Below are 23768 nucleotides of genomic sequence, written 5' to 3' on the forward strand. Positions count from 1 at the left end.
CTGAGTTGGTCGGGACTAGTTTTAAGTGGAACTGGAAGGAAGGGAAGAAGGAAACTGTGGAAAATTATGGTCAGAAAGGAGAATTTCAACATTCAGGATCTTAGAACAGGTCTTTTCTCTTCTGCCCTTCCTCTCTCCTCCTCCTTCTCCTCTTCTTCTCTCTCTCTCTCTCTTGCACTTATTTATTTATATGTTGAATCCCCTCAGCAGACTTGAACTGCTCTCCATTTCTGTCTTGCACATGATAGGTGATTTAATAAATAATGACTGAATTAAACTTGCTGAATGCTTCTCCCCAACCCCAACAAGGCACTAAGCACTGAGAGCAGAGACGCTTTGTCCTTTCCAATCTTTAAATCCTTTGCTCCTGCATAAAGTCAGCCCTTAACAAACATTTGTTGAATCGAATGCTATTAATCCTACAATGTCTGTGTTTGTCTTTTGTAAGTGAATTAATCATTCACTCACGATACTCAATTCGACCTACAGATCACCTTTGTTGCATCCGTTCAAAAGAAACACCAGTACTTCTATTGATTTTGCTAAGAGTTCCTCAAGTAACTGGAGTTAGCCGGACAGGCAGGTCTTTAGAAAGGAAGAACAGGGCTACTTCATTGGGCTGAGCAATTCTGATCTCCCTCCTCAGCGTCCTCTTCCCTAGCGTAACGACCATGACTAAGGAAATCATGAACAATTATTAATGCTTTTCATGGTCACCTACCTGGTTAGTTGCTGGTGCAAAATTTCTTTTTTTCTCCCTTGCCCCTAAATCACTGACCCCACAAAGTTCATGTAAGAATACAGAGAATGTTCAACCAGGATAATTTTTAAATAGGTGCATTTGCACTGAGGAACACTGAAAGTAGGGCGTTTCCTTGGTTACAGAATACTGGACTGTAAATGTGCTCTGACTCGAATTAAAAATTGTGATGGAAGAGGTCTTTCTGGAATAAAATCCAGAATACATAGGTTGAACACATGATTATTTAGAATGGTGGTTGCACCACCTTCTGCCATACTCAGATACTGAAGGACTGCAGGTAGAGCTGGCTGTAACACAAGGAATAACATGTTATAGGTGCCTAGATATGTAGGCAGCATCCCTAATGAGTTGACAAAGTCTGCAGCTCATTGCAGAGTTGTAAAACAGGCCAGGGGACGATGATGACAAAGAGGTGAAAATGTCACAATTCTGAAATATTCTAGGAAACATTAGACATAGTGCTTGTATGTGAAACTCAAATCCAAGGGGCAGCTAGGTGGTGCAGTGGATAGAGTACCGGCCCTGAAGTCAGGAGGACCTGAGTTCAAATCCGGCCTCAGACCAAACACTTGACACTTACTAGCTGTGTGACTCTGGGCAAGTCACTTAACCCCAACTGCCTAAAAATTAAAAAAAAAAAATTCAAATCCAGGAAAAAAATTATGTATCATAAGGCCATCACTAGCACTTAGCAAGAAAGTCTAACAAGAAAAAGAGAACTGTCATGCAATTAAAAAATATCAATCACATTTTTTTAAGCACATACATAATGAAGAAAAACTTGATTTGGTTATGAGTGAGGGGATTAGTAAGGGATTATAATGGTGAAGATGTTAAAGTGAAAATTATCCTCCTTCATCTTGCCTAAGAATTTTAGTCCTAATCAACATTTCAGGTCTTTTTTTTGAGGAAAGAGCATTTTTCTTTGCAAGTATTCTTTTCTTGTGCTCTTCTTTCATAGGTCAAACCCAATAAAGAAACTAATTTTCACTTGCAATGACAACAGAGTTGTTTCTGGGGCTGAAGGGTCCCTAACCCGTTCTATACTAACAAAGCAAACTTTTTGTGAATGGGAATAATCACGGAAAAGATCAGAGTATTCTTGACAGAAAGAATTAGAAAAGAACCACAAGAAAGTTCTGAACCCCTTGTCACAAGTTTAATTCACTGAATAGTTACTATTTGCCTAGTAGGTGCATGGTGCTGTGCAAAGTGCTGGAAGAAAGAAGCAAAAAAGAAACAGTACTTGCCCTTAAGAAGCACATATTCTACTAGAGGATCAATTGTTACGGATAAACTAAAAATGATTAACCTGATGGTCCGCTGACCATCATGCACTATGCCATCGGTGTGACCGTGGGCATGTTCAATCTCTCTGGGCCTGAGTCTCCTCATCTATAAAATGAGGGAGCTGGATCAGATGAAATCCAAGGTGTCTTCCAGCTCTGGATGACCTTGCAAATTCTTCTTACTCTCTTCAGCATTAAGTATTTACTACATGACCATGCAAAGTACAGATGTGTGCGCCACAGATTCTAAGACACATGGGACATAAGGCTGGTGAAAAAGGTCTAAATTGTCTGCTCTGTACATTCAGGGTACACAGAGCTCCAAAATAGCTAATACAGACCACCTCAGAGGTAGAGGGCAAGTCGTATACAGAGTAGAAAAGGCCTTGCATTTAGTGCCAGAGGACTTGGGTTTGAATCCTAGCTCTGCTGATTTGCAAGTTTGACCTTGAACAAGTAGCTTAGTCTTTGCAATCCCCAGGTGTCTGACCTACAAAATGACAGTCTGGATCCCAATATGTCCAATATCACTTTCTAATTCTAAATTGACGGTAATATGGTAGGTGTGCATAGAAAGCCTTAAAAAGGCCTTCAGGTACTGCTTTAAAAATCAGAATTTAGCAGAGGCTGAAAAAGACTCAGGGGTGGGGAACCTGCGGCCTCAAGGCCACATGTGGCCCCCTAGGTCCTCAAGTGCTGCCCTTTGATTGAAATCAAATCCCCAGAACAAATCCCCTTAAATAAAAGGATTTGTTCTGTGAAGTCTGGATTCAGGCCGCAGGTTCCCCACCCTGGCATGATCACCGAGGAAGGTCCATCTATTTCCTCACCATTTTCCGCCAAAGGAGCCAAAACTTCAAAAATCATCTCCTTTTTATCATGTTCTATCTGCTTCTTGAAGAGTTTTACCAACTCTTCTGCAACATTTGTATATGCAAACTGCTCTTTACTCGACTCTGCAAAATAAGAAGAGAATTGAAAAATACAGTTAATAAGCAAAGTTCTGAAATTGTTTTCTATTTCATTCATTCATTCATTCCATGGTCACTCTGTACTATGAGTCAGATGCACATACTCTTTAAAAGACAGGAACAATTCAGTCAAAACTTAATGCTGCCTGAGTGAAAGGGAAGTCATCTGAGGCTTAGGGAAAAATGTGCTGACCTGGATCATCATCCTCAAGGCTTTAAACCTCTATAGTCGAATAATGTATAGGTTGTCATAGCAACAGTGAAACTATAAAGTTATACATCTAGACTTTCAAGGCTTTCCATCAAAGAGGAAAAAATAAGCCATGCCTGACTTCATTTTGCTTTGCTAAGATACAAGGCTAACACTCTTATCTCTGGTGTCATTACCACCGGTAGGCCTGACGAGGCACGCTCATACGGATTCTGACCTCTTACCTTCTGGGAACCCATTCCTCCATGGCAGAAGGTCCAGGGAAAGAAGATATAGCTCTACAGCATGTTAAAAAGTACCACTAGAAACAGGAATCAACCAATCAACCAGCATTCATTAAGTACTTACTTTTACCAGGTACTGTGGATACCAAGAAGGAACAAAAATCCTCAAGGAGATTACAATCTAATGGGGAGACATGCTAAAACACACACAAACACACATACACACACAGACATACACACATACACAAAAGATACACCCGAGGTAACCCTGGGGTGGGGTGGGGTGTGGACAGAGAGAAGAGACCAAGAAAAGTTTCCTGCACAAGAAGGCCTTTGAACTGAGTCTCAAAGGAAGCCAGGAATTTCTAAGAGGTGGAGGCCAAAGAGGAGTGCTCTCCAGGTATGAGGAACAACAGCGAAAACTGACTGTTGGGAACAGGTCTGAGCCTAACCATGCTCTGCTGCTTTTAGTAAGCTGAAGTGCTTGGCAGAAAAGTGCCAATGTGATGAAAACTAGCTCCACAGTGTGCGTGTGCCTGTGCATGTGTGGGTGTGCGGGTGTGTGTGTGTGTGTGTGTGTGTGTGTGTGTGTGTGTGTGTGTGTGTTGGATTCCTCTTATTTTCACAAAGTGGGGGGAGGGACAAGGTCGAAGGTGGCGCCTTTTCAATAAATTCTGCCAACCCCCCGGGGGTTGAAGCTCTGCAAGAACCATGATTCCTCCAAAGGAGACAGTTTGCCCCAGATGAGGATGATGTGAAGCCTACGTATTGTCTACCGTTACTCTGTTCCTGGCAACTGCTGAAATGAAATTAATTTCAGAAGCATGAAATCAATTCGGACATGGCTGAAGTAGTCTTGTATCCAGTGATGGGCTTTCATTTCTCTATCAAAACATGGTATTAACATCCCTGCATTCTCACTTTTCCAATCCATATCCCAGTGCCCAAAACATTTATCAAACTGAAACCAACATAAAACCTCCACAATCGCCCCAGGGATTGTACTTAGCTTGTGTCTGACAGCACAGAGCCACAATGTACTGCTATTTAATATGGGAGTTAAAGGGTTTCATCTCCAACTGATCCTTCAGGGGAAATTCAGGTGGGCAGAGTGATATGACCAGCATGGAACACGGCCAGGACACGCTGACATTTGAATAAAATGTCACTAGATTTTCACCAGCCCTTCAGCAAGAAGCTTCATTTCTAATACGATGTGAGGGCTGAATTTAAAATAAAGCATTTTTAAGGTGACTCTCTTGGCAAGAGAAAAAAACTCTGGTTTCTAGGACTGTACAACATTGTATTTTCTTCAAATAATCATTTCTTAGCCTTAAAATATTATAGTTAAAAACCTATTTTGCAACACATATGTATATATAACATATAAATATAAAATTATATAAACTTATATAAAACATAAATCATCTGAGATGACATGACAACACCGTTTCTTTTTCATTATCTACAATTTTAAATAAAAATTGACATCATTTTGACCAAAAGTAACTCCACTGTTCAGGGACCTGTCAAGATCCATTTTATCTACCCGGTATGTAGAAGAGAGGCAGTAGAATCACCAGTGAGGCATGTATGGACAGACACATATTCAGACTGAAAAGGGAGCTGACCCAATAAATAAATATCTTGCTGATACAGCTTGTTTCAAGCTCGAGTTCTACTACAATCTGCCCTCCCCTTGAGTGACTTATCATCTCTGTAGTGCGGTGTAAAGGGCAATGAACTGAAAAGTCACTGGCCCTGGGTCTGAAGCCTGGTCCTGACACTTACTATCTGTGCAACTTCAGGCAAATCACTTAACCCCTCTGGTCCCTGGTTTCCACACCCAAAGGAGTGGCCCCTGGGGTGCTTCCAAGGGCTAGAGTTCATGAAACCCTTTGATTCTCCCTCTCTTCCCCATTTCTGGAAAGAACGGTTCTATTACTTGGTCTCACTCACTCCTCAGCACCCTCTAATTCGGCTTCCATTCAGATGGCCACCCCCGACCTCCTCACCGCCACACGACACAGCTTTTCCTCAGGCTCGTTACTTTACTTACTCCTCAGAGTAAGTAAATGACTTTAATTATTCCTTAGAGCAGCTGCCCCTCATTCTTAATGCTCTTTCCTTGGCTACTGTGCCACAGATCATAGATTTGGAGCTGGAAGTCCAACATCTTCACTTTAAAGATGAGGAAACTGAAACCCAGGGCTAACTACACAGGTAATAAACCTCAGTGGGAGGATCTGAATCCAGATCCTCTAACGTAAGAACCAATGCTTCTGCTGTAACACGCTGCCTCCGAGGGTATGCACCTGGGTTCTTCTATCTCTGGCTGCTCTTTCTTCTCTCATCACCATAAAGCAAGCATTTCTCAATTGTTAGCCTCCAGGGGTGGGGAACTTGTGGCCTTGAGTCACATGTGGCCCTCTAGGTCCTCAAGTGTGGCCCTTGGACTAAATCCAAACTTCACAGAACAAATCTTCTTAACAAAGGTATCTGTTCTGTAAAACCTGGACTCAGTCAAAAGGCCACACCCAAGTGCCTAGAAGGCTACACGTGGCCTCAAGGCCGCAGGTTCCCCACCCTGGCCTATACCCATCATGGACTCCCAAGGTTTCAACCCTTACCTCTATGGGAATGACTCCCAACCCTATATGGCCAGCCTTTTCTCCAGTGAGCTCCTGATCTGTTTTTCCAAAGGCCTTTGGGTTATCTCCTCCATCTAGACATCCCATTGGCACCTCAAACTCAACATACACTGAATCCACTATCTCTCCATCTCCAAAATCTATTACTCCTCCTGAATTCCTTTTTCTGTCAATGGTAGTACAATTCTCCACGCTCAGATTAGGAGTTTTCCCTATACCCCTGTCCCTTTCCTCACACAAACAATTGTTACCCCCAAGCCCTAGCAAGCACACCTACTGTGATTGTAATCTCCTTCTGGGGCCTCCACCAATTCTGATCATCACAATAACTGGTCTCCTTGACTCTAGTCTACTGTATTCTCTAACCCATTTCATACTTCACAGCTTTCATTAACCTTTCTCGAGAACATCTGCCATTATATCATTACTTAGTCAAAGACCTTAAATAGGTTCCCCATTCTCTGATGAATACAATGCAAACTGCTTGGTTTAATAATCAAGGTCCTACATAGTCTGTCTTCATTCTCCCTTTTCCAGACGTATCTTATTGCTTCCCTCAAGTACCCTATGTCCCAGATCAAATCACAATGACTTTCTACAAAGACATCTCTCTCCCTTTATTTCTCTATTTTAATTCAACAAATCTGTACTAGGTACTGGGCCAGGGGCAGGAGGGAGAGAGAAGACAGCTCCTTCTCCAAAGGAGCCCTTAATCTACTAAGGGAAACACAAACTATGTAAAGAGATGAGTAAATACAAATGAATTTAAGGATGGAGAAAGAATTAATAACTAAGGAATCAGAGAAGGCACAAAGGAAGTAATGTCTGACCTTGGTCTGGAAGAAACCAAAATATTCTGAGGAGAGATGAGACAAGAGTACATTCTAAGCACAGGGGGATAGCTGGTACAAACAGGAGCTTGAATATGAAGTTCTAGAAAGAACTAGCAGTTCATCCAATTCAGCTGGAATGTGAAATGCATATGTGTAAGGAATGTGAGAAAATGTTGGAAAGGCAGGTCAAGGCCAGAAAGTGGAGGTCCTAAGACACCAGGATGAGGTATTCATATTTTATCCTAAGGCAATACAGGGCCATTGAAAGTTCTTCTTCTTTTTTTTTTTTTTTTTGGGTGAGGCAACTGGGGCTAAGTGACTTGCCCAGGGTCACACAACTAGTAAGGGTTGCTACTTAGCTGCCCCTATCATTGAAGGGTCTTAAACAAGAAAGTGACATCTTCAAGGCTTAGGAAGATTATTTTAGCAGTAGTGTGTGCAATGAATTAGAGAGGGAAGAGAAAGAAAGTAGGGAGCAGTTTGCATAGAGACCACAAATGAGTCCATGAGACCACATAAGATTCATTGGTGAATGGAGAGCAGAAAGAACAGAGTCTTGAGGGGAGCAGGAGATAGAGGATAAATCAGCAAAGGAGAAGGAACAGGAATGGTCAGATGGGCAGGAGAAGAATGAGGTGAAGGTGATGTCATGGAAGCTAAGTGATAAAAGAGCATTCAGAAAGAGATAGTTAAAAGGATGAATTACTTCAGAAGGATCAAGAAGCATGAGAACTGAGAAAAGTTCACAGCAACTAAGAAGAGACAATTGGTAACTTCAATGATTTGTTCTGACAGAGGGATGAGAACAGATACAACCCTGGATCGTAACAGCATTTCAGGTGAGTTGTGGAGTCAGAAGTCTAACTGATTATAAGGATTAAGAAAGTGGAGGCAGGAGGAATAGATAACCTGAGGAGACGTAGAATATAATGGCTTGAGAGGATTTGGGGTCCTCACTGAAGGTTTTTTTTAATGAGGAGTCAGATTTGGCATATTTATAGGCAGTAAGGAAGGAGCCAGTGGCTAGGAAAGACTGAAGATGAGACAAGAAATGACCAAGGGGGCAAGATGCTGCAGAAGATGCGATCAAGGGGTTAGCCATAACGTAGAGAAGGGCCACCTCTTCCTCAAAGACAGCAGCAAAGGAATGGAGGCTAGGTGAAGATGTACAGGGGTTTTAGAGGATGCAGTCAGGTAAGTTGAGAGAGCTCTCTCTGGGTGACCTTCTTTTTCTGAGAAGGCGCAAGACTGAAGAGAGGTTCTGTGACGCCTGAGGAAAGGTGAGAGAATGTGGAAACAGAGAGGGATAGAGGGGCTGGAGGTCATGGTGATGACAAGAACAGAATCAGAAATAGTAAGGCAGAGGCAGGAATGGAAAAACACGAGATTTTAATAAGGGGTAACTACAGAGTTTCTATCATTGCTATTGCATAGTTATGGATAATGGTAGTTAGATGGCATAGTACACAAAGCAGCAGGCCTGGAGCCAGGAAGACATGTTCAAATCTTGCTTCACACACTTACTAGCTGTCACTTGGCCTCTATTTGCCTCATTTTACTCATCTGTAAAATGGGGATAATAACAACAGCTACCTCTCCCAGAGTTGTTATGAGGATAAAATGAGATAATATTTGTAAAGAACTTTGCAAACCTTAAGGCACTATATAAATCTATATAGATCTAAGGCATGAGGGCCCCTGTGGATATATGAGGTGGAATGATGAAGATTTTTAAGTCATGGGATTTAGTGAGGCTGGTGAGTTAGGAGGCCAAGGGTTCATGAACACATACTGTGAAGTCCCTGTGTGTGTGCCCAAGAGAGGAAGAGCAGGTGGAGACAACAACCCAGGACTGAGCTTGTTGAAAGAGTCCTTGAGTAACTGGAAGCCATTCTATTATGTGGAAGCAGCAGAGGTCAGGCTGATTCGTCCTGGCCTAGCACGTCTGGGGACATGAGAAGGAACAGTTCACAGTCAAGAAGGGGTCCAGGGATGCCACGTCTTTCAGAAAGAGCCAGATTTTTTGTGAGTAAGGGAAAGAACGGGTGATAAAAACATCTAGGATGAAAGGAGTTTGTTAAAAAGAAAGCAGGCACTCCAGCTAATTGAGGACCACCCCAACTATTAGATAAGTAGAGCAGACCTCCAGTCCTCTTTGGAGTCAAGCTCTAGAGGTCCTGGGGGATTGTGTTAGGGCCGGTTTTAGGCCCAGGCACTTGCTTACTGGCCCACATCATGGATGCAAGACACTCTAATGTAGGAGGTACTAAATAAAAGGCTCTGAGTATGTTTCAGGTTAAATCCAAAGTTCAGGCCATGCACTTGGATACCTTTATTCTTTCTATGAGCTCATGACTACTGGTGCTGGGGAGGGCTTCTCAAAACCCAGGCAAAGCCATGAAAAACAGACTCGTTCTGAGGATAGGTTCACAGTCATCCATGGGATGAGTGAGACCCTCCCCATAGCCCCCTCTTTCTCTTTTTACCCCATTAACCAATTGCAGTGCTCAAAAATCCAAACGGTAGATCTGGAAATGATGGTTCCCCATCAGTCATCACCCTCCTCCCCCAGAGACCTGGAAAAGTGAAGAAGGATCCCTAATACACATTGGAAACAGGACTTTCCCTGTACAAGAGGACAAAGGTAGGGAGTCATATTCGGGGCTGCCACACTACTATTGTAATCTGGACACTTCTGGAGGATCACAGCAGCCCCTCCTGCCCCCCATTACCAGCTCTTCAGAGGCCTGGACTGGCTGGGTGCACAGAACATCCTTTTAAAAAATCTCATTTAGATGCTAAAACTGCACACGTGTGTGTATTTTTTTTCCTTCCCCCCACAGACCTTGATTTACCATAAAAACATTCACTTACAGAGGCTTTTGCTATCAAATGTAGAACTTGAAGTGTGCAAGCAAAACTGACAGACTGAGTCTTTTCATTTTAAAATGCCTAAAACTCACTGAAAATCACCTTCATTGAAATTGCTACAATAGGTGGTCCTAATTTAGGAATGGGGAAATCCTTGAATACTGTAACCAATAATTAAGGAAAAAAAAAGACAGTATGTGTGTCTGGAGGAGGGGAGGTACACGTGCACATTTTATGTACTTCCTCCTCTTCTATCACCCTGACCCAGGCACCCCTCCCCCAGGCAGGGAAGGGTGAGAACAGAGGAGTCACTGGTCTGAGCTGCATATCTCAGCACTGGACTTTCTGGTCCAGTCGCTTGACTTCTCTGCACCTCGATTTCCTCATTTTCACTTTCACTCTTGTCCAGAGCTTCCAGTGACAGACCCCTGCACACCATAGACATCTGGTATCCTTTTCTGCCCCTAGTAGAAATAGCTACTGCTTGTACATGGCAGACAGAATACATGGATTGGCCTAGAGGACTCTGGTTTTGTGTCTTTCCCTGAACCTAGGTGACCAATCCTGAGCCGGACATTCAAAGTCTCAGTGGCAGGCCTTGTGAGATCAGAATGGCAGAAGTTCTGGAGTCCTCTGAGCCAACTGGCAGCAGGAAGATTACCACTAACAGGAAGGGGAACTAAGGCCCTGGTATGATTGCCCAGAATTGCCAAATTCGTCCAGAACGGCAGTTTCTAACATCACCAACTATGGTGGACCAGGCAGGGGCAGGGACACTCTAGATAGCCAGGCCCAGGACAGGATAGCAGAGTTAGGGCCCAGAAGTAGCATCACCTGCAGGCTCCTGTCAAGCACAGGAGGACAGTGAGGCAGGCTGACAGCAATTCCTTGCACAGAAAAGAAAGATTAGGGCATAGGCAGACGGTGGAAGAATCAAACCCAAGCAATGCAACAGAGTTCAGGCTTAAGATAATACTCTGTCTTAGCAGAGAGAAAGAGAGTCAGATCCCTACAACAGAGAAGCAATGCTGTAGCTAGCACAGATAGGGGAGGAGAACTCAAGTCCCAGGAATGGCAGCTATCCTGCGCTGGCAGAAAGGGGCAACATCTGGGGCAAATAGGTGGCGCAGTGGATACAGCATGGCCTTGGAGTCAGGAGGACCTGAGTTCAAATCTAGTCTCTGACCAGACACTTGACACTTACTGGCTGTGTGACTCTGGGCAAGTCACTTAACCCCAGCTGCCTTGTCAAAAAAAAATAAAAATAAAAAGGGGGGGGCAACGTCAGCACTCTAGACAGCACTCAAGACCCTGGCAAAAGGGGGTAGCAGCTGATCCTGGCAGGGTAGGGCATGGTATGGGCCCCAGTGGCAGCAGACTGGGGTTGGCTAGAGGTAGAAGAGCAGGCACCATGATGGGGCATGGCAAAGGCAGGGCCACAGCTTATTATAATCTAGGCTCCTGTACAACTACTCCCCATGGAGGGCTTTAAGCACCAGAGGGGGATGCTGTTGGGAGATGGCAGTGCTTTTCTGCAATGAGAAGGGAGGGTGGATCCTCAGAGATCCCTCGTGGGGTAAACACTTTGTGTCTTCCATCGTCTCTCTATCTGAGAAGGTCCTGGCTGGAAGGCCAGGGAGTGAGTGGTGGAATAGGGCAATGCTCTCAGCTTTCTGCTGAGGATGGGTGCAGCAAAAGTTATCATTTCTGCTGCAGCCCTTCTGTTCTTGATGCTGCTCATGGTCACCCCTTTACAATGATAGGGTATACTAATACAAAGACCTGGCATCACCCCATTAAGACCCAGGCCTTGTTCCAGGGGGACAAAGGGAGCTGAGGTGCAAAGACCGGGATTTCTAGTCTTTGTTCTTCCATATTCAGTCACTCATCAGAAAGCCAATAAATGTTTTTGCTGTGCTCCTATTATAGTTTTTCTTTCCCTCCTTCAATGCTGCCTGTACTGGGCCTCTTGAACACTTGTGGTCAGGGTTGACTAGTAACAGTCCTGAAGTTATTTAAGTGATAGAAGGTGCTCTAGTACACTAGTGTCAAACTCAAGGTCCTCTGCTGCATATTGACTTAGAAAACCACAAGTTAACATTCTCTACATCATATCCTACTTTTATATATTTTGCAAAACATTTTCCAATTACATTTTAATACGGTTTGGTTGTGAGTTTTGGGGCACAGTTGGACACCTATGCCCTAGAGGACCTTAAGGACTAAGGCGTAGTGTGTAGGCAATATCCTAGCCCCTGCTCTCATACAAGTGAGGCTTAAAAGCTAATGAAACCGTCTGGAGAAACCTGATTGACTCAGGCTGCTGATATCAATTCTTGGTTTCCTTAATCCATTTGAGGTGTGGCTAACAGACCATAAAGAGCAACTCAGGCAAGGGAGCTTTGTTTAGCTGAATCATCTCAGCGCTTATCCACTGGCTATCCCATTGGTAGAGCTAAGTAAATCCCTCTTTGTTAACTGATGAATGACCCATAAGTGTCTCATTTTGTTCCAATAAACTACCAGCCTGGAATACCTGGGCTGAATTGGGGAGTGTTAGATTTCTGCTTTCCAAATGAATGCTGATGTATCAACTCAGGCAACACCTAAGGGGAGCACAGGAGATGATTTCCATTAGCACAGCAGCTACCATTAAGGCCCCAGATAAAACTGCAAAGTGGCCAAAGTTTATTTATAGTATTCTCCTATTTCCTTTTCCCTGCCCCCAAGTACCCAGAATCCTCATACCGCTTTCTGGCTAGTCATCCATCCTACCCTGAAGTACCCCCCAAATTATCCTTTGTAGCCCAATCAGAACTCCTATTACTTAGTTCTTATTGATCTAATTTACCTACCTGACCATCCATTCATTTACTTAATGACTGACTGCCTATGTTTAAAGCACTGTTTGAGGGATTTAAAAAAGAAATAATGAACCAAAAATAAAAAAAAACATGGAAAATATTTCATAAAAAGTTGTGATTGGTCAAAGGATATGAACAGGCAGTTTTCAGATGAGGAAACCAAAGCTATCTATAGTCATATGAAAAAATGCTCTAAATCATTACTGATTATGAAAATGCAAATTAAAATAACTCTGAGGTACCACCTTGCACCTATCAGATTGGCTACCATGACAGAAAAAGAAAATGGCAAATGTTGGAGAGGATATGGGAAAACTGGGACACTAACGCACTGTTGGTAGAGTTGTAAACTGATCCAGCCATTCTGGAGAACAATTTGGAACTACACCCAAAGGGCTATAAAACTGCATACCCTCTGATCCAGCAATACCACTACCAGGTCTCCCAAAGAGATTAAAGAAAAAGGAAAAGGACCTATATGTACAAAAAATATTTATAGCAGCTCTTTTTCTGGTGGCAAAGAATTGGAAACTGGGTAATGCCCATCACTTGGGGAATGGCTGAACAAATTATGGAACATGAATGTGATGGAGTATTATTGTGCTATGAGCAGAATGGTTTCAGAAAAACCTGGAAAGACTTATATGAAGTCATGCAAAATGAAATGAACAGAACCAGGAGAACAATGCACACAGTAATAGCAATATTGTATGATGGTCAGCTATGAAAGACTTAGCTCTTCTCAGCAATACAATGATCCAAGACATTTTTGAAGGATTTATGGTGAAAAAAGCTATCCACCTCCAGAGAAAGAACTTATGGAGTCTGAATTCAGATTGAAGCATAATTTTTTAACTTTATTTTTCTAGCCTTTTTTGGGGGGAAGGCAGTGACAACTTGGCTAATATGGAAATATGTTTTGCATGATTTCACACGTGTAACAGATACCACATTTCTTGCCTTCTCAATGGGTGAGGAAGTGGTTTGAGAGAGGGAGAGAATTCAGAACTCAAAATTAAAAAAAAAAAGAATGCTAAAAATAAATAAATTATAAAAAAAGAAAGAGTAGAACTGACCAATAGGTTTAATCTATTGGAGGGTAATATAATATAAAGAACATTGCATTTGGGAATCAGAAAACTGAGTCTGCCACTTATTATCTGTGTGACCTCGGGCAAATTATACAACCTTTCACTCACAGTTTCTTCATCTGTAAAATAAGAATAAGAATACTTTCTCAAGGGGGAATACTGTTAGGATCAAGTGAGACATATGATAATGCAGGCAAAGTTCTTCATTACCATAAAGCCCTATTCAAATGTACAAATAAATGTTTGCTGTACTAAATCATTACTACTACTATTATTAATCATCATCAGGATAATATTACTTGAAAGATCCTTGATTAAATGGTGGGAGTACTACTGCAGACTGTTGGTCTACCCTTCAAGAACTTAGGGTCATCACAAAGAGACAGAGGATTTTAGAGACCGAGACCACCACCACCACCACCACCACTCTCTAGGTTAGGGGTAAGGGTTGTTGTGTTTGCATTTAAAGGAAGTTTTTTTTTTTAAAACTAAATGATTCTTAAATGCCCTCTACTCTCCCTACAATGTACCAGGCAATAAAATACACAGAATCAGCCTGTAGTCACACATCATTCTTTCCACTTCCAACCCATTGTTTGGGCCACTCTGCAGTAGTCAGCGCATACTTGAACAAGACGTCTGGTTTTTGTTTTGTTTTTTGTAGGCTATCCCAGAATGCATTACAAATATCATAAAGCACAAGTCACAAATCTCTGATTGGGTGTGGCCTCTTTTATTATTGGGCTATCTTCTAGGCAAAGACAGACTCCTGACAATATAAGTAGTCAAATACTATATGTGAATTAATGAAACTCCTTGTCACCTCTAATAGAATTTTTAAGTGCTGCATTCTTTTAAGTCAGTGGTGAAGACAAAAATATTTGGCTCTAAATTTTAGTTATACTCACAACAGAGAGGTACTCTATATAGTGAATAAGAATACAATCACATAAACAAGTAAAAAAGAAACAAAAAATATCATTAAGGATCTCTTATTTAGATATGTGGGGGAAAAAATCTATGTTTAAGAAAAGATAATAAACTCTTAATATACTGAGAATTTTCTGTAATTTCCCCAGATGCTGGCTTGAAACTTTGGCATTCCAGCCCCATTCTCCCATTCTTCATATCCAGTTAATTACCCTGCTCTCTCACTGCTGCAACACTGGGTTAGGCTCTCCTTATCTCATTATCTCAAACCTGGACCATTAAAACAGTCTTCTAATAAGCCTCTCAACCTAAAGTTTCTTCCCTGATTTCCCCTGGTAGAAGTGACTTTTCCCATCTCACAATTTTAATATCACTGTTTCAGTCTCTCTAACGTACTTACCGTCAGTTGTGTTCTGTGTATATATTTCCTTTATTCATCCTCCCTCCCCAAAACTGGACGGTTGGTTCCATGAGAGGAGAGGTATGTCTTGTTTCATGTTTGTAACTCTGGCACCTAAAATTCTGCATTTCTTCTGTAAGGTGACTGAATTGAATTTGAAATTATTTTCCACAGAGTGGACAAGTCCTGTGACGAATGTGAATTAATAACTCACATATTTTTATAATCCGGTAGCAACTGCTCAATGAATCAATTGATTTGACTGATCTCAGGGCTATCAATAAATGAGAGCAGTTTAATTCATTATCAGTCCAGATCATTTATTAATTCACCGGATATTCTAGTTACTAGAAATAGTTAACTCTCTTCTCAAACTTCTCTCCCAGGAAGCAGCTCATCTGCTTTAGCAACCATATGTTTTCGGATGTAAAATGAAGTCTGCTTTTAATGACTTTCTGAAAAAAATGTCTCGTCAAACTGTGTGTCAGGTAATTTTTAGTTGGGAATCCAGTTGCCACATGTACGGCTTTGCCTCACTGATTACAGGTTTGGACTGACCATGTAGAACTAGAAAGTGCTCATCAGGGAAAAGGGAGCTTCTGGAAGACCTGGGACCTTTCTATGAAGGGGGAAGGGTCCCTCCAGTCAAACCCCCTTAGGCCCAAATTCCTTTTTACGCTGGTTTTGGATGAGGTCCACCTTACTTTAATGCATAGCACTAGTTCTTTTCCCTGGATTCTTAAACAAGTGTGAACTGGGATGAGATGCACCTGCAGCTAGACTGGAGTGGGCTGGGGGAGGAGGTGTCACCAAGTGCCAGGAGCAGCTTTTGAACCTGGAGTTTCTGCGTCACACATGGTGAAAAGAAAGCTCAGTGTGCAGCTGGAGACATAAGCTCTTAGGCATCACTGCTTTTCCAAGGGATTACTGTTACTTCCCTTCTTACAGCTTATATTTTTAAGGTGAAGTGAGAGCAACTTAGCTTATTCTGTTCTGTCCTATAATTTTGGAAAAAAAAAAGCCATCCTGAAGAATAAAAAAGGATATGGTTCCTGCTTTGTGGGTTGGTGACAGAGGCAGAGGGAGGTGGCTGAACAGAGAGAGAGACTGGAACATGTCAGCCTTGTTTTTCTTACAAAGACTCAAGCCTTGGTGTGGGAACTTGGCTTCATTTCTACTTCATTCTAATTGACTATACTGGGATACAAAGTCCCCCTTCCTACTCTAATACTGAAGAGTGAAAGCTCTGTTTCACTGAAATGATGGAAGATGGAAAAGAGTATGGGGATGGACCAGGGATGACAAGTGAAGATGAGATGGGGCAGAGGGAAAAAGGACCCATAGGTATGCGTAGTGCTATATCATGATGTGTACCCCTAAGCAATGTAAGAATGATTTAAACTTGATAAAGTGCCAAGAATAAACAATCTCTAGTTCTAGCATTCTGAGACAAAAGAAAGGTTTTTTCTTTTTTAAAGGAATCCAGTTGTTTTTTTTTAAAGGTTATTGTCTATTTGGGTGTGCAGATTTTTTTTGCCTACTTAACAACAGTATGCAAAGGACAAACATCTTAAATATCTAGCTAAGATTATAGCAATCATTTGCCTTTGGCTGCTCCCCATAATTAGCTAGCTGTTGTTACAATAGCAGACAGAGGTAGAGTTTTGAGTTGCTTATTTAAAAAAAGAGTGCATCCCTAAAGGAATGGAGTGGGACCAATGGGGCCTGTTAGAGAGAGGAAGACTGAGTTTCTACCTCGGGTCTATAAAAATCCTCCAACTCTTCAATTCCATCCCATTCATTTCAATTCAATAAGCCCTTATTTAGGGTCTCCTTTGTATAAGACATCATGCTAAGCCCTGGGGAGAGGATGACAAAAACCAAACAGTTATGGCCCTCAGAAAGCTGATGTTTTGTGTATGTGTGTGTATGGGGAGGGGTGCACCACAACACACACACAGATAACTATAAAGGACGCAGAAAGTTAGTAAAGAAGGAGGAAAGCACGGAGAAGGGACGGGGATTCAGCAGCCCTGAAGAGGCTGGGGATTCCAGGAATGGGAATCAGCCTGGGCAAATGCATTCAGGTGGGAGATGGAATGTCAAGCATGTGAAGCATCTGGTAGGCCAAAATGTAGAGCTAGAACCCAGTTCTCTAGTGGTTAAGGATAACTTCTTAAACCTCTAAATTTGAAGTAAGGAACCAAGAGTTGGTAGAAGAGAGAGAGTACAAACACACAACTCCTAACTTTTATGGCTTTGACCATATACCGAAGGCCAAGTCGAGTCATACTTTTGAAGAACAGGGTAAGAAAGGTCAGCACATATTCTACAAGAAGTTTTATCACAGACTTTTAGTTTCAAGCTGCCACTTTCTGTCAACTCACTTCTTTCTCCTTTATTATGAACAAAATACTTCTTTCCCCCAAAGTTTTAAAGCCTCAAATTCTTAGCTGTTGCTGCGTGTCCTTGGTTCTTGAAGAGGACCAAGACATCGTGATGCCACAACTTGCAAGTGAATTGGATTTAAGTGACGGAAGGCTGTGCAAAGTCACCAGCCTCACTTTCTCCTCTGGAGCCATCTGGGTCCAGTGGTGAGATACAGAACAGGATGACTGGAAATGGCCCCCTGATGTAATATTCTTAGCTGACAATTCAGATAGAGACTTATTAGTTACATTTTCCTCCAATTCTCTGAGAACACAATTGTTGATTACAGGCTCAATCTTACGTAGGAATGCTAAGGTACAGTAGAAATCATTTAAAATATAATGTCATTTAGAATATAAAATGTACCTCATAGTCAGTCAACTTAAGGTCAAAGGGTAAGACAGTCAACTACACAGTGTTTAAAATGTACTAACATCATCAAAAGGAATATTTGTATACAATTACATTTGTTTAATCTAATACATACATCTTCAATTCACCAACACATTATTAAATGGAAGACATGCTTTGACTTATGACTAAAGACTTACCGAGTTCTGCTAAATTGCCAAATGCAACAAGGCACATCTCTGTAAGAGCTGAATTTTGGCAGTGGATGCCTAATAATTTCACTAATGTAGGAATAACACCCATATTGATAAGCTGAGCTTGCAGGGAATCTACAAAAAAGAAAATACAACGAAAATCAGGGCAAGTTATTAAACAAAATGTTAATAAAGCTGGGAACTGATCAAATAGTACAAATGGACAATCTGTAAGATGTGCAAAAATAGAGTGTCTCCTATTTTTCCTATCGTGAACCCAATGCTACTTAATTTGAAATAATAAAATGAAGCTCATACAGATATAGATAAAGATAAGCATCTGTATCTATATGGCTTTTTCTTCAGAGCATGAAGGTCACTGGCTCAAAAGTATCAAGCCCTGATTCTTGCCAATAACAAATGGAAATTTAAAATCAAAAAGGATTTATATAATAGATCCAATCACCACACTAGTTTCGTCAGGCTCTTTTAAGAAGCATGGTGTATAATGTTGCCATTTGGTATGTAAATGAAATTGCAGGAAATCACGAAGAATATGAAAAGCTTAGAGGAAAAAGCAAGTTTAATACAGGCCAGAAAAAAAAAAAGAAAGAAAAAGAGAAAAGCTCTCAGAATCCTCCAAGGCAGTATTTTATAATGAGTAATGAAAACAGTATTAAGAAAAAGGAGCAAGTTGTTTGTTCTGGGTGTCTGCAAGTAGACCTTTCTTTCAGGATTGTTAGGAAGAAGCAGAATTTCAAAACAGAAAACAAGTGGGTTATTTACAAGTGTTTTCCTATTGTCCATTTTATCCCCTTAAAATGACACATCTCCACAATAGAGAGAAAAACACTGGTTTTATAAGTTAGAAGAGTTAAGAGTCAACAGGGACTTTTTGTACATTTATCAGCAGTCATCTTTTCCTTTGCAACTAACTGGTTTAACATCCCAATATGTGGCTCACATTTCCACAATGGCTCTTCATTGGACAATGAGAATAAAGCACCTAGAGTAAAGCAAAAGGGAAAAAAAAACCAACAATAAAAAAACCAACTCCTCCTTCCCTAGAAAAAATGTTAAGTGGAAGGAGGATCACATACTCAAGTTTACACAATATGCTTTCTTTTATTACTGGCTACAATATTATTTTTCAAATCATTTTTTAAAATAGTATAGCATTTTAAAGTTACTTCCTCCAAGTTTTTTTAAATGACCTCTTGGTTAACCAAAGATAAAAATCTATGCTTTTTCAGCAAAACAATTCGTCTTCACAGCACACATGCATGCCTCAGATAGCATCCAGGTCGATCTGCATTTGTGGATGAGGGGTGGACGGGGAAGCAGGGATGGACGACCGTGAAGAGGCACTGGTCACTGGGAAACAGCATGGTGTGGAGGAAAGAGTACTAGATTTGGAGTCAGAGGATATGTGTTCCAATCCAAGCTCTGTGTGACCTCAAACAAATCACTTCATCTTTCCAGATCTCAGTTTGCTTACGAGGGCCTTATTCCCTTTCATTCCTAAATACGTGGCCGTAGGATCTTCCCAGCGGCCTCGGGAGTAATGGGCTATTTTTTTCTTTTTTAGACTTCTGGCACAGGTTATAGGGAGAAGAGCATTCTAGTGCTTCTGAAAACAACCCAGAAGACTACTCAGCAGGGGGATTTATTTTCTCTATTGGGTTTCCGTGAAAAAATGTCAACTTTATTAGGAGGTCGGTGTGAAGGAAGAGGGGTAACTTCATGAAGAAGGGGCCCTTTACATAAAAGATTACAGATCTAAAAGAAGAAGACTATAGATTAGGATTCACTCCAGGCTTAAAATAGGCTCAAATTCTAAGGTGGGATTAGAAATCAGAATTAGAAATCTGGGGGTCCCAGGAGAAAAAGAATATAACCCAAGTGGAAGGAAATTATTTAGGAGGTAGGAGAAGGAAATGAAAAGAGTGATAGGCATGGTCTTCCTTAATATAAGAAGTGGGAAGTCGCGTGTGGATAGTGAGCTAGCCTTGAAGACATGAAGACCTGGGTTCAGTTCTACCGCTGGCACTGCCTATCTGACTGTGGGCAAGTCATTGCAGTTCCAGACAATAAATCAGAGAGCTGCTGCAGATCTGTCTTGGTAGAGGGAGTCTCCTTTTCCAACTCAACCACCAGCCTAGTTTAAAAAAATACTGAAAAATTAACACAAAATTGGTAAATGATTGAATTCAGCTACATAGACAGAACAGTTGGATGGGGTTCAGCATTTATAGAAATCATGCACTCTGCTGCTTTGCACATTGGAAAAAATTCAGTTACTTACCAGTCACTAGAGTTCTTTTCTATTGGGTCATCTCTGCAGATCCTTATCTTTAGCAATATATTTGCGGGGTTTTTTTTTGGTTTGTTTTAGATTTTGGGGGGGGAGCACCGCCTCAAATATTGCAGAGCTGTTGAATCATTAAATTTCAAGTACGTAAGCGTGAGCACTAGCGCATGCATTGAGTGTCAGTCAAACTCCACTCTGTGTGTGTGTATGTGTGTTGTGTGTTGTAGGTATGTGTGTGTAAGAGCATTGCATACCCCCTCAGTTCTGTTGGCACCAACTCTATAAATTCAATGCTCCAGGAAAATCAAGGAAAACAAGTTCTTTGGGGGAGACAGTCCAGAAAAAGAATGCCATGTATCAATGGTTCATTGTTTACCTTACCTTGGTATTTATTGCCAACATAGATTCCTTGCTCTATTAACATTAGATTTGTTCCCAGGGAAAACAAGGGCTAATGGATTAGGAAAAACAAAAACAAAAACGCTGCATACAGGTTCAAGCAGCAATGCTTATGGTTGTGGCAGGGGAAAAAATTAGCACAACCACCTGACAAATGGTATAAATGGCTGTAATCCATAGAAATCAATTAGCTTCCAGAAAATTATGTGCTTTGAAGCCTCCTGGGGACCAGATTAGTTATATACTCACATACAACAAACATACCACACACAAATAAAAAGAAAAACGGGCAGTCATCCAATTGGACAGACTCGTTTCAGACCAGCTTTATTCTGTCATTTCTGTCCACCTAAATCAACCCACTTCTTACAGAGAGGATGGCTTTGTCCTCAAATACTGAAGGTCCAGGGGGCAAAAGAACACAGGATTTTCTATGATATGGGTTAATACTAGGCATCCTAAAAGACTGCCTAATTCTTTTGAAGGACTTAGCACATCAGAGGAAAAAAATCCTGAAGTTTCATTACCTTTCTGGCAGATGTGGCAGTGAACAACAAAATGAGGTCAGAGCAAATTGGGGTCACAGGTGTTGGTGCTCAACATTTTCAGGGGAGATGGCAATGGTGTAAACATTACTCTAACATCCTTTACCCGGAAATCTCAATTTGCTTATTTGAGTCAGGACTCCATTCACATCTGAAAAAAGTTTCTACTCTTAGGTCTTTATCCTGAATTACAATTTAGTACTGTTGCCAATAAGCTGTTTATCAGAATGATTGCTGTGCACATTCATATGCAAGAAAGATACTCTTATAATTCAATAAGAAAAATAAATCTCTAATACTTTCTCCTGATGTCCAAAGAAAACACATTAATGGAAGTCAAATGGGGAACAGCTGTTACCCATGGCACTATGATTTATTTTGTAAGGATCATCTCTGAACAAAAACTCATTTACCTCAACCTATCTTATTCATATATATATATAATATATAATATATATATATTATATATATTTTTTGTAATATCTGATGAGAAGATTCTCTTCTCTCTCTTTCCTTGCTAATGATAAGAAGAATATTTTTAGAACCAGAAACAGTTCATATTGTCCTCAACACAACTGAATGAGCCAACAAAATCATAGCAACACTGAGGGTCTTGGGCCAGAGAGGGCTGGCCAGAGAACTCAAGGTGGATGTGTTCTGGAGCTCAACAAACACAATACTTCACAAAATGCGACCCAGGCCCATACATAGCAAACACTTATTATGTATGTGAAAGACAGTCTCTAGACAGACAGCACAATGTCATTAAAGTCTTAAGACTCATTCTTGCTCCTGACACACACCACAGACAAATACTGACAAAAATACAGTATTACAGAATTATGTGATATCAAGATGGCACAGGCCCTACATGATCTATGGGGAGGAAGAAGGGGGGAGGCACTGAGGGGGTGCAATACAGATGCATATACAGGGAGATAGAAGGCAATCAACACATGCGCTGGTGTGAACACTTACCTACCTACATTTGAATTTCAATGGTTCCATGTCCTTCAGGTGACACTCATGGAAACTCCAAAGAATGGGGATCTGGAGAGAAGATCCCAAATTGAAGAACCCTTTTTTTTTTTTAAAGTTAAGTTCTAAGTTTAACACACTAATTTAGACTAGATCATAGCTCCAGGTAAAGATTTAGAGGTATTTCACAGCACACTTGATGTTATGCTGGTCAGCTACAAAAAAAGAACAGATGGTTTGGAAATGCCAAAATATATGTCTATTTCACCCACCCAAGTAAAGGTTATTAATAGGCAATTATATATTTAAATTATTAACATGTTATTAACTAGGATCTACTGATAAAACTGCCTCAACTAATTTTTTAATACAGGTTTCTATTCAAATCTGGTATTAAAAATTCTGGGCTACTTTTTATTGTGTATCAAAATTAAAAGACATGGGATATTAACTCAAGGATATATTTAATTATATTTATGAAAGAAAATGAACATAAAATTCACTGGTGATGCAACCACAGAAGTGAAAATCAGGAAAGAGAAGTCTTTGCGAGAGGGCATCTTAATAAGAACTATTAAGGTGATTACTTGGTCATAATGAGGCCTGTAGAACATTTCTCCTGATAGATGGCATACTTTAAGTCTCCCAAAAGACATGTAAAAAAGCAATTATTAATCAACTCAAAGAATTCTAATCACACAGAGTTTGAAAGTTTAAGAAAGATTCAGCTCATACATTAACTAAAATAATAAGAGAGAAGAAAAACTTTGAGAAGCTCAAGATGAAACAGAAATTGACAATAAAATGGACAGCGACTATAAATGGGTAGGTAGGCACCTAAGCGCCCTTCTCATTAGCTGTTATCTTTAACTGTCATTCTTCACCCATGCACAGAATTTTGTATAGAAAGCTCATTTACACAGACTTTGAAAATTAATTTAAAATAAATTATCTTGAAGCCCATTCCATAAAACATACATATACATATTACATGTGTTTTGCATGCTAAATTATGCCACTGATTTACACTGATAAGTAGCATACATTTCATTTCAATGGTACACAAAAAAAATTCCACTATTAATAAGCTTTAATACTGTTAAGCACTGAAAAGACCTATCTATGAAGCTAAGTTAAAAAATTATATTAGACCACGGGCACACTTGAAGCCCACAAGTAATTACTATTTTCTAAGTTAACAATTCATAGAAAAACAAAATGCAAGGCTTCTCTGTAGATTTGGAAAACATTTTATAAATGACTAAATTCATCTTATCGCTTTAATAGAATAGAGATAAATGGGCAATATTGGAGGGAGGGAGAATGAGGGAGAGAGAAAGGCACAGATGGGGAGGGAAGTCATGAGAGGGAAGGGGAGAGAGACAGGGAGACAGAGAGAGAGAGAGACAGAGAGGAGAAGAAGAAGAAGAAGAAGAAGAAGAAGAAGAAGAAGAAGAAGAAG

General features: G+C 40.8%; 1 protein-coding gene across 4 annotated transcripts in view; it reads right to left on the bottom strand.

Moving 5' to 3' along the window:
- The window catches only part of RAP1GDS1 (Rap1 GTPase-GDP dissociation stimulator 1), a 214008-nt gene that overhangs the window by 32691 nt on the left and 157549 nt on the right, over window positions 1-23768 (bottom strand). For all 4 annotated transcript variants that reach the window (XM_027837596.1, XM_027837595.1, XM_027837594.1 and 1 more), the window contains 2 exons: window positions 18080-18208; window positions 2883-3008 (listed from right to left, as the gene is read on the bottom strand). In XM_027837596.1, the coding sequence (XP_027693397.1) occupies window positions 2883-3008; window positions 18080-18208 (255 nt within the window). The remainder of the gene's footprint in view (window positions 1-2882; window positions 3009-18079; window positions 18209-23768) is intronic.

Source organism: Vombatus ursinus, unplaced genomic scaffold, assembly GCF_900497805.2.
Source record: "Vombatus ursinus unplaced genomic scaffold, bare-nosed wombat genome assembly UNPS02014821.1, whole genome shotgun sequence".
Lineage (NCBI taxonomy): Eukaryota > Metazoa > Chordata > Mammalia > Diprotodontia > Vombatidae > Vombatus > Vombatus ursinus.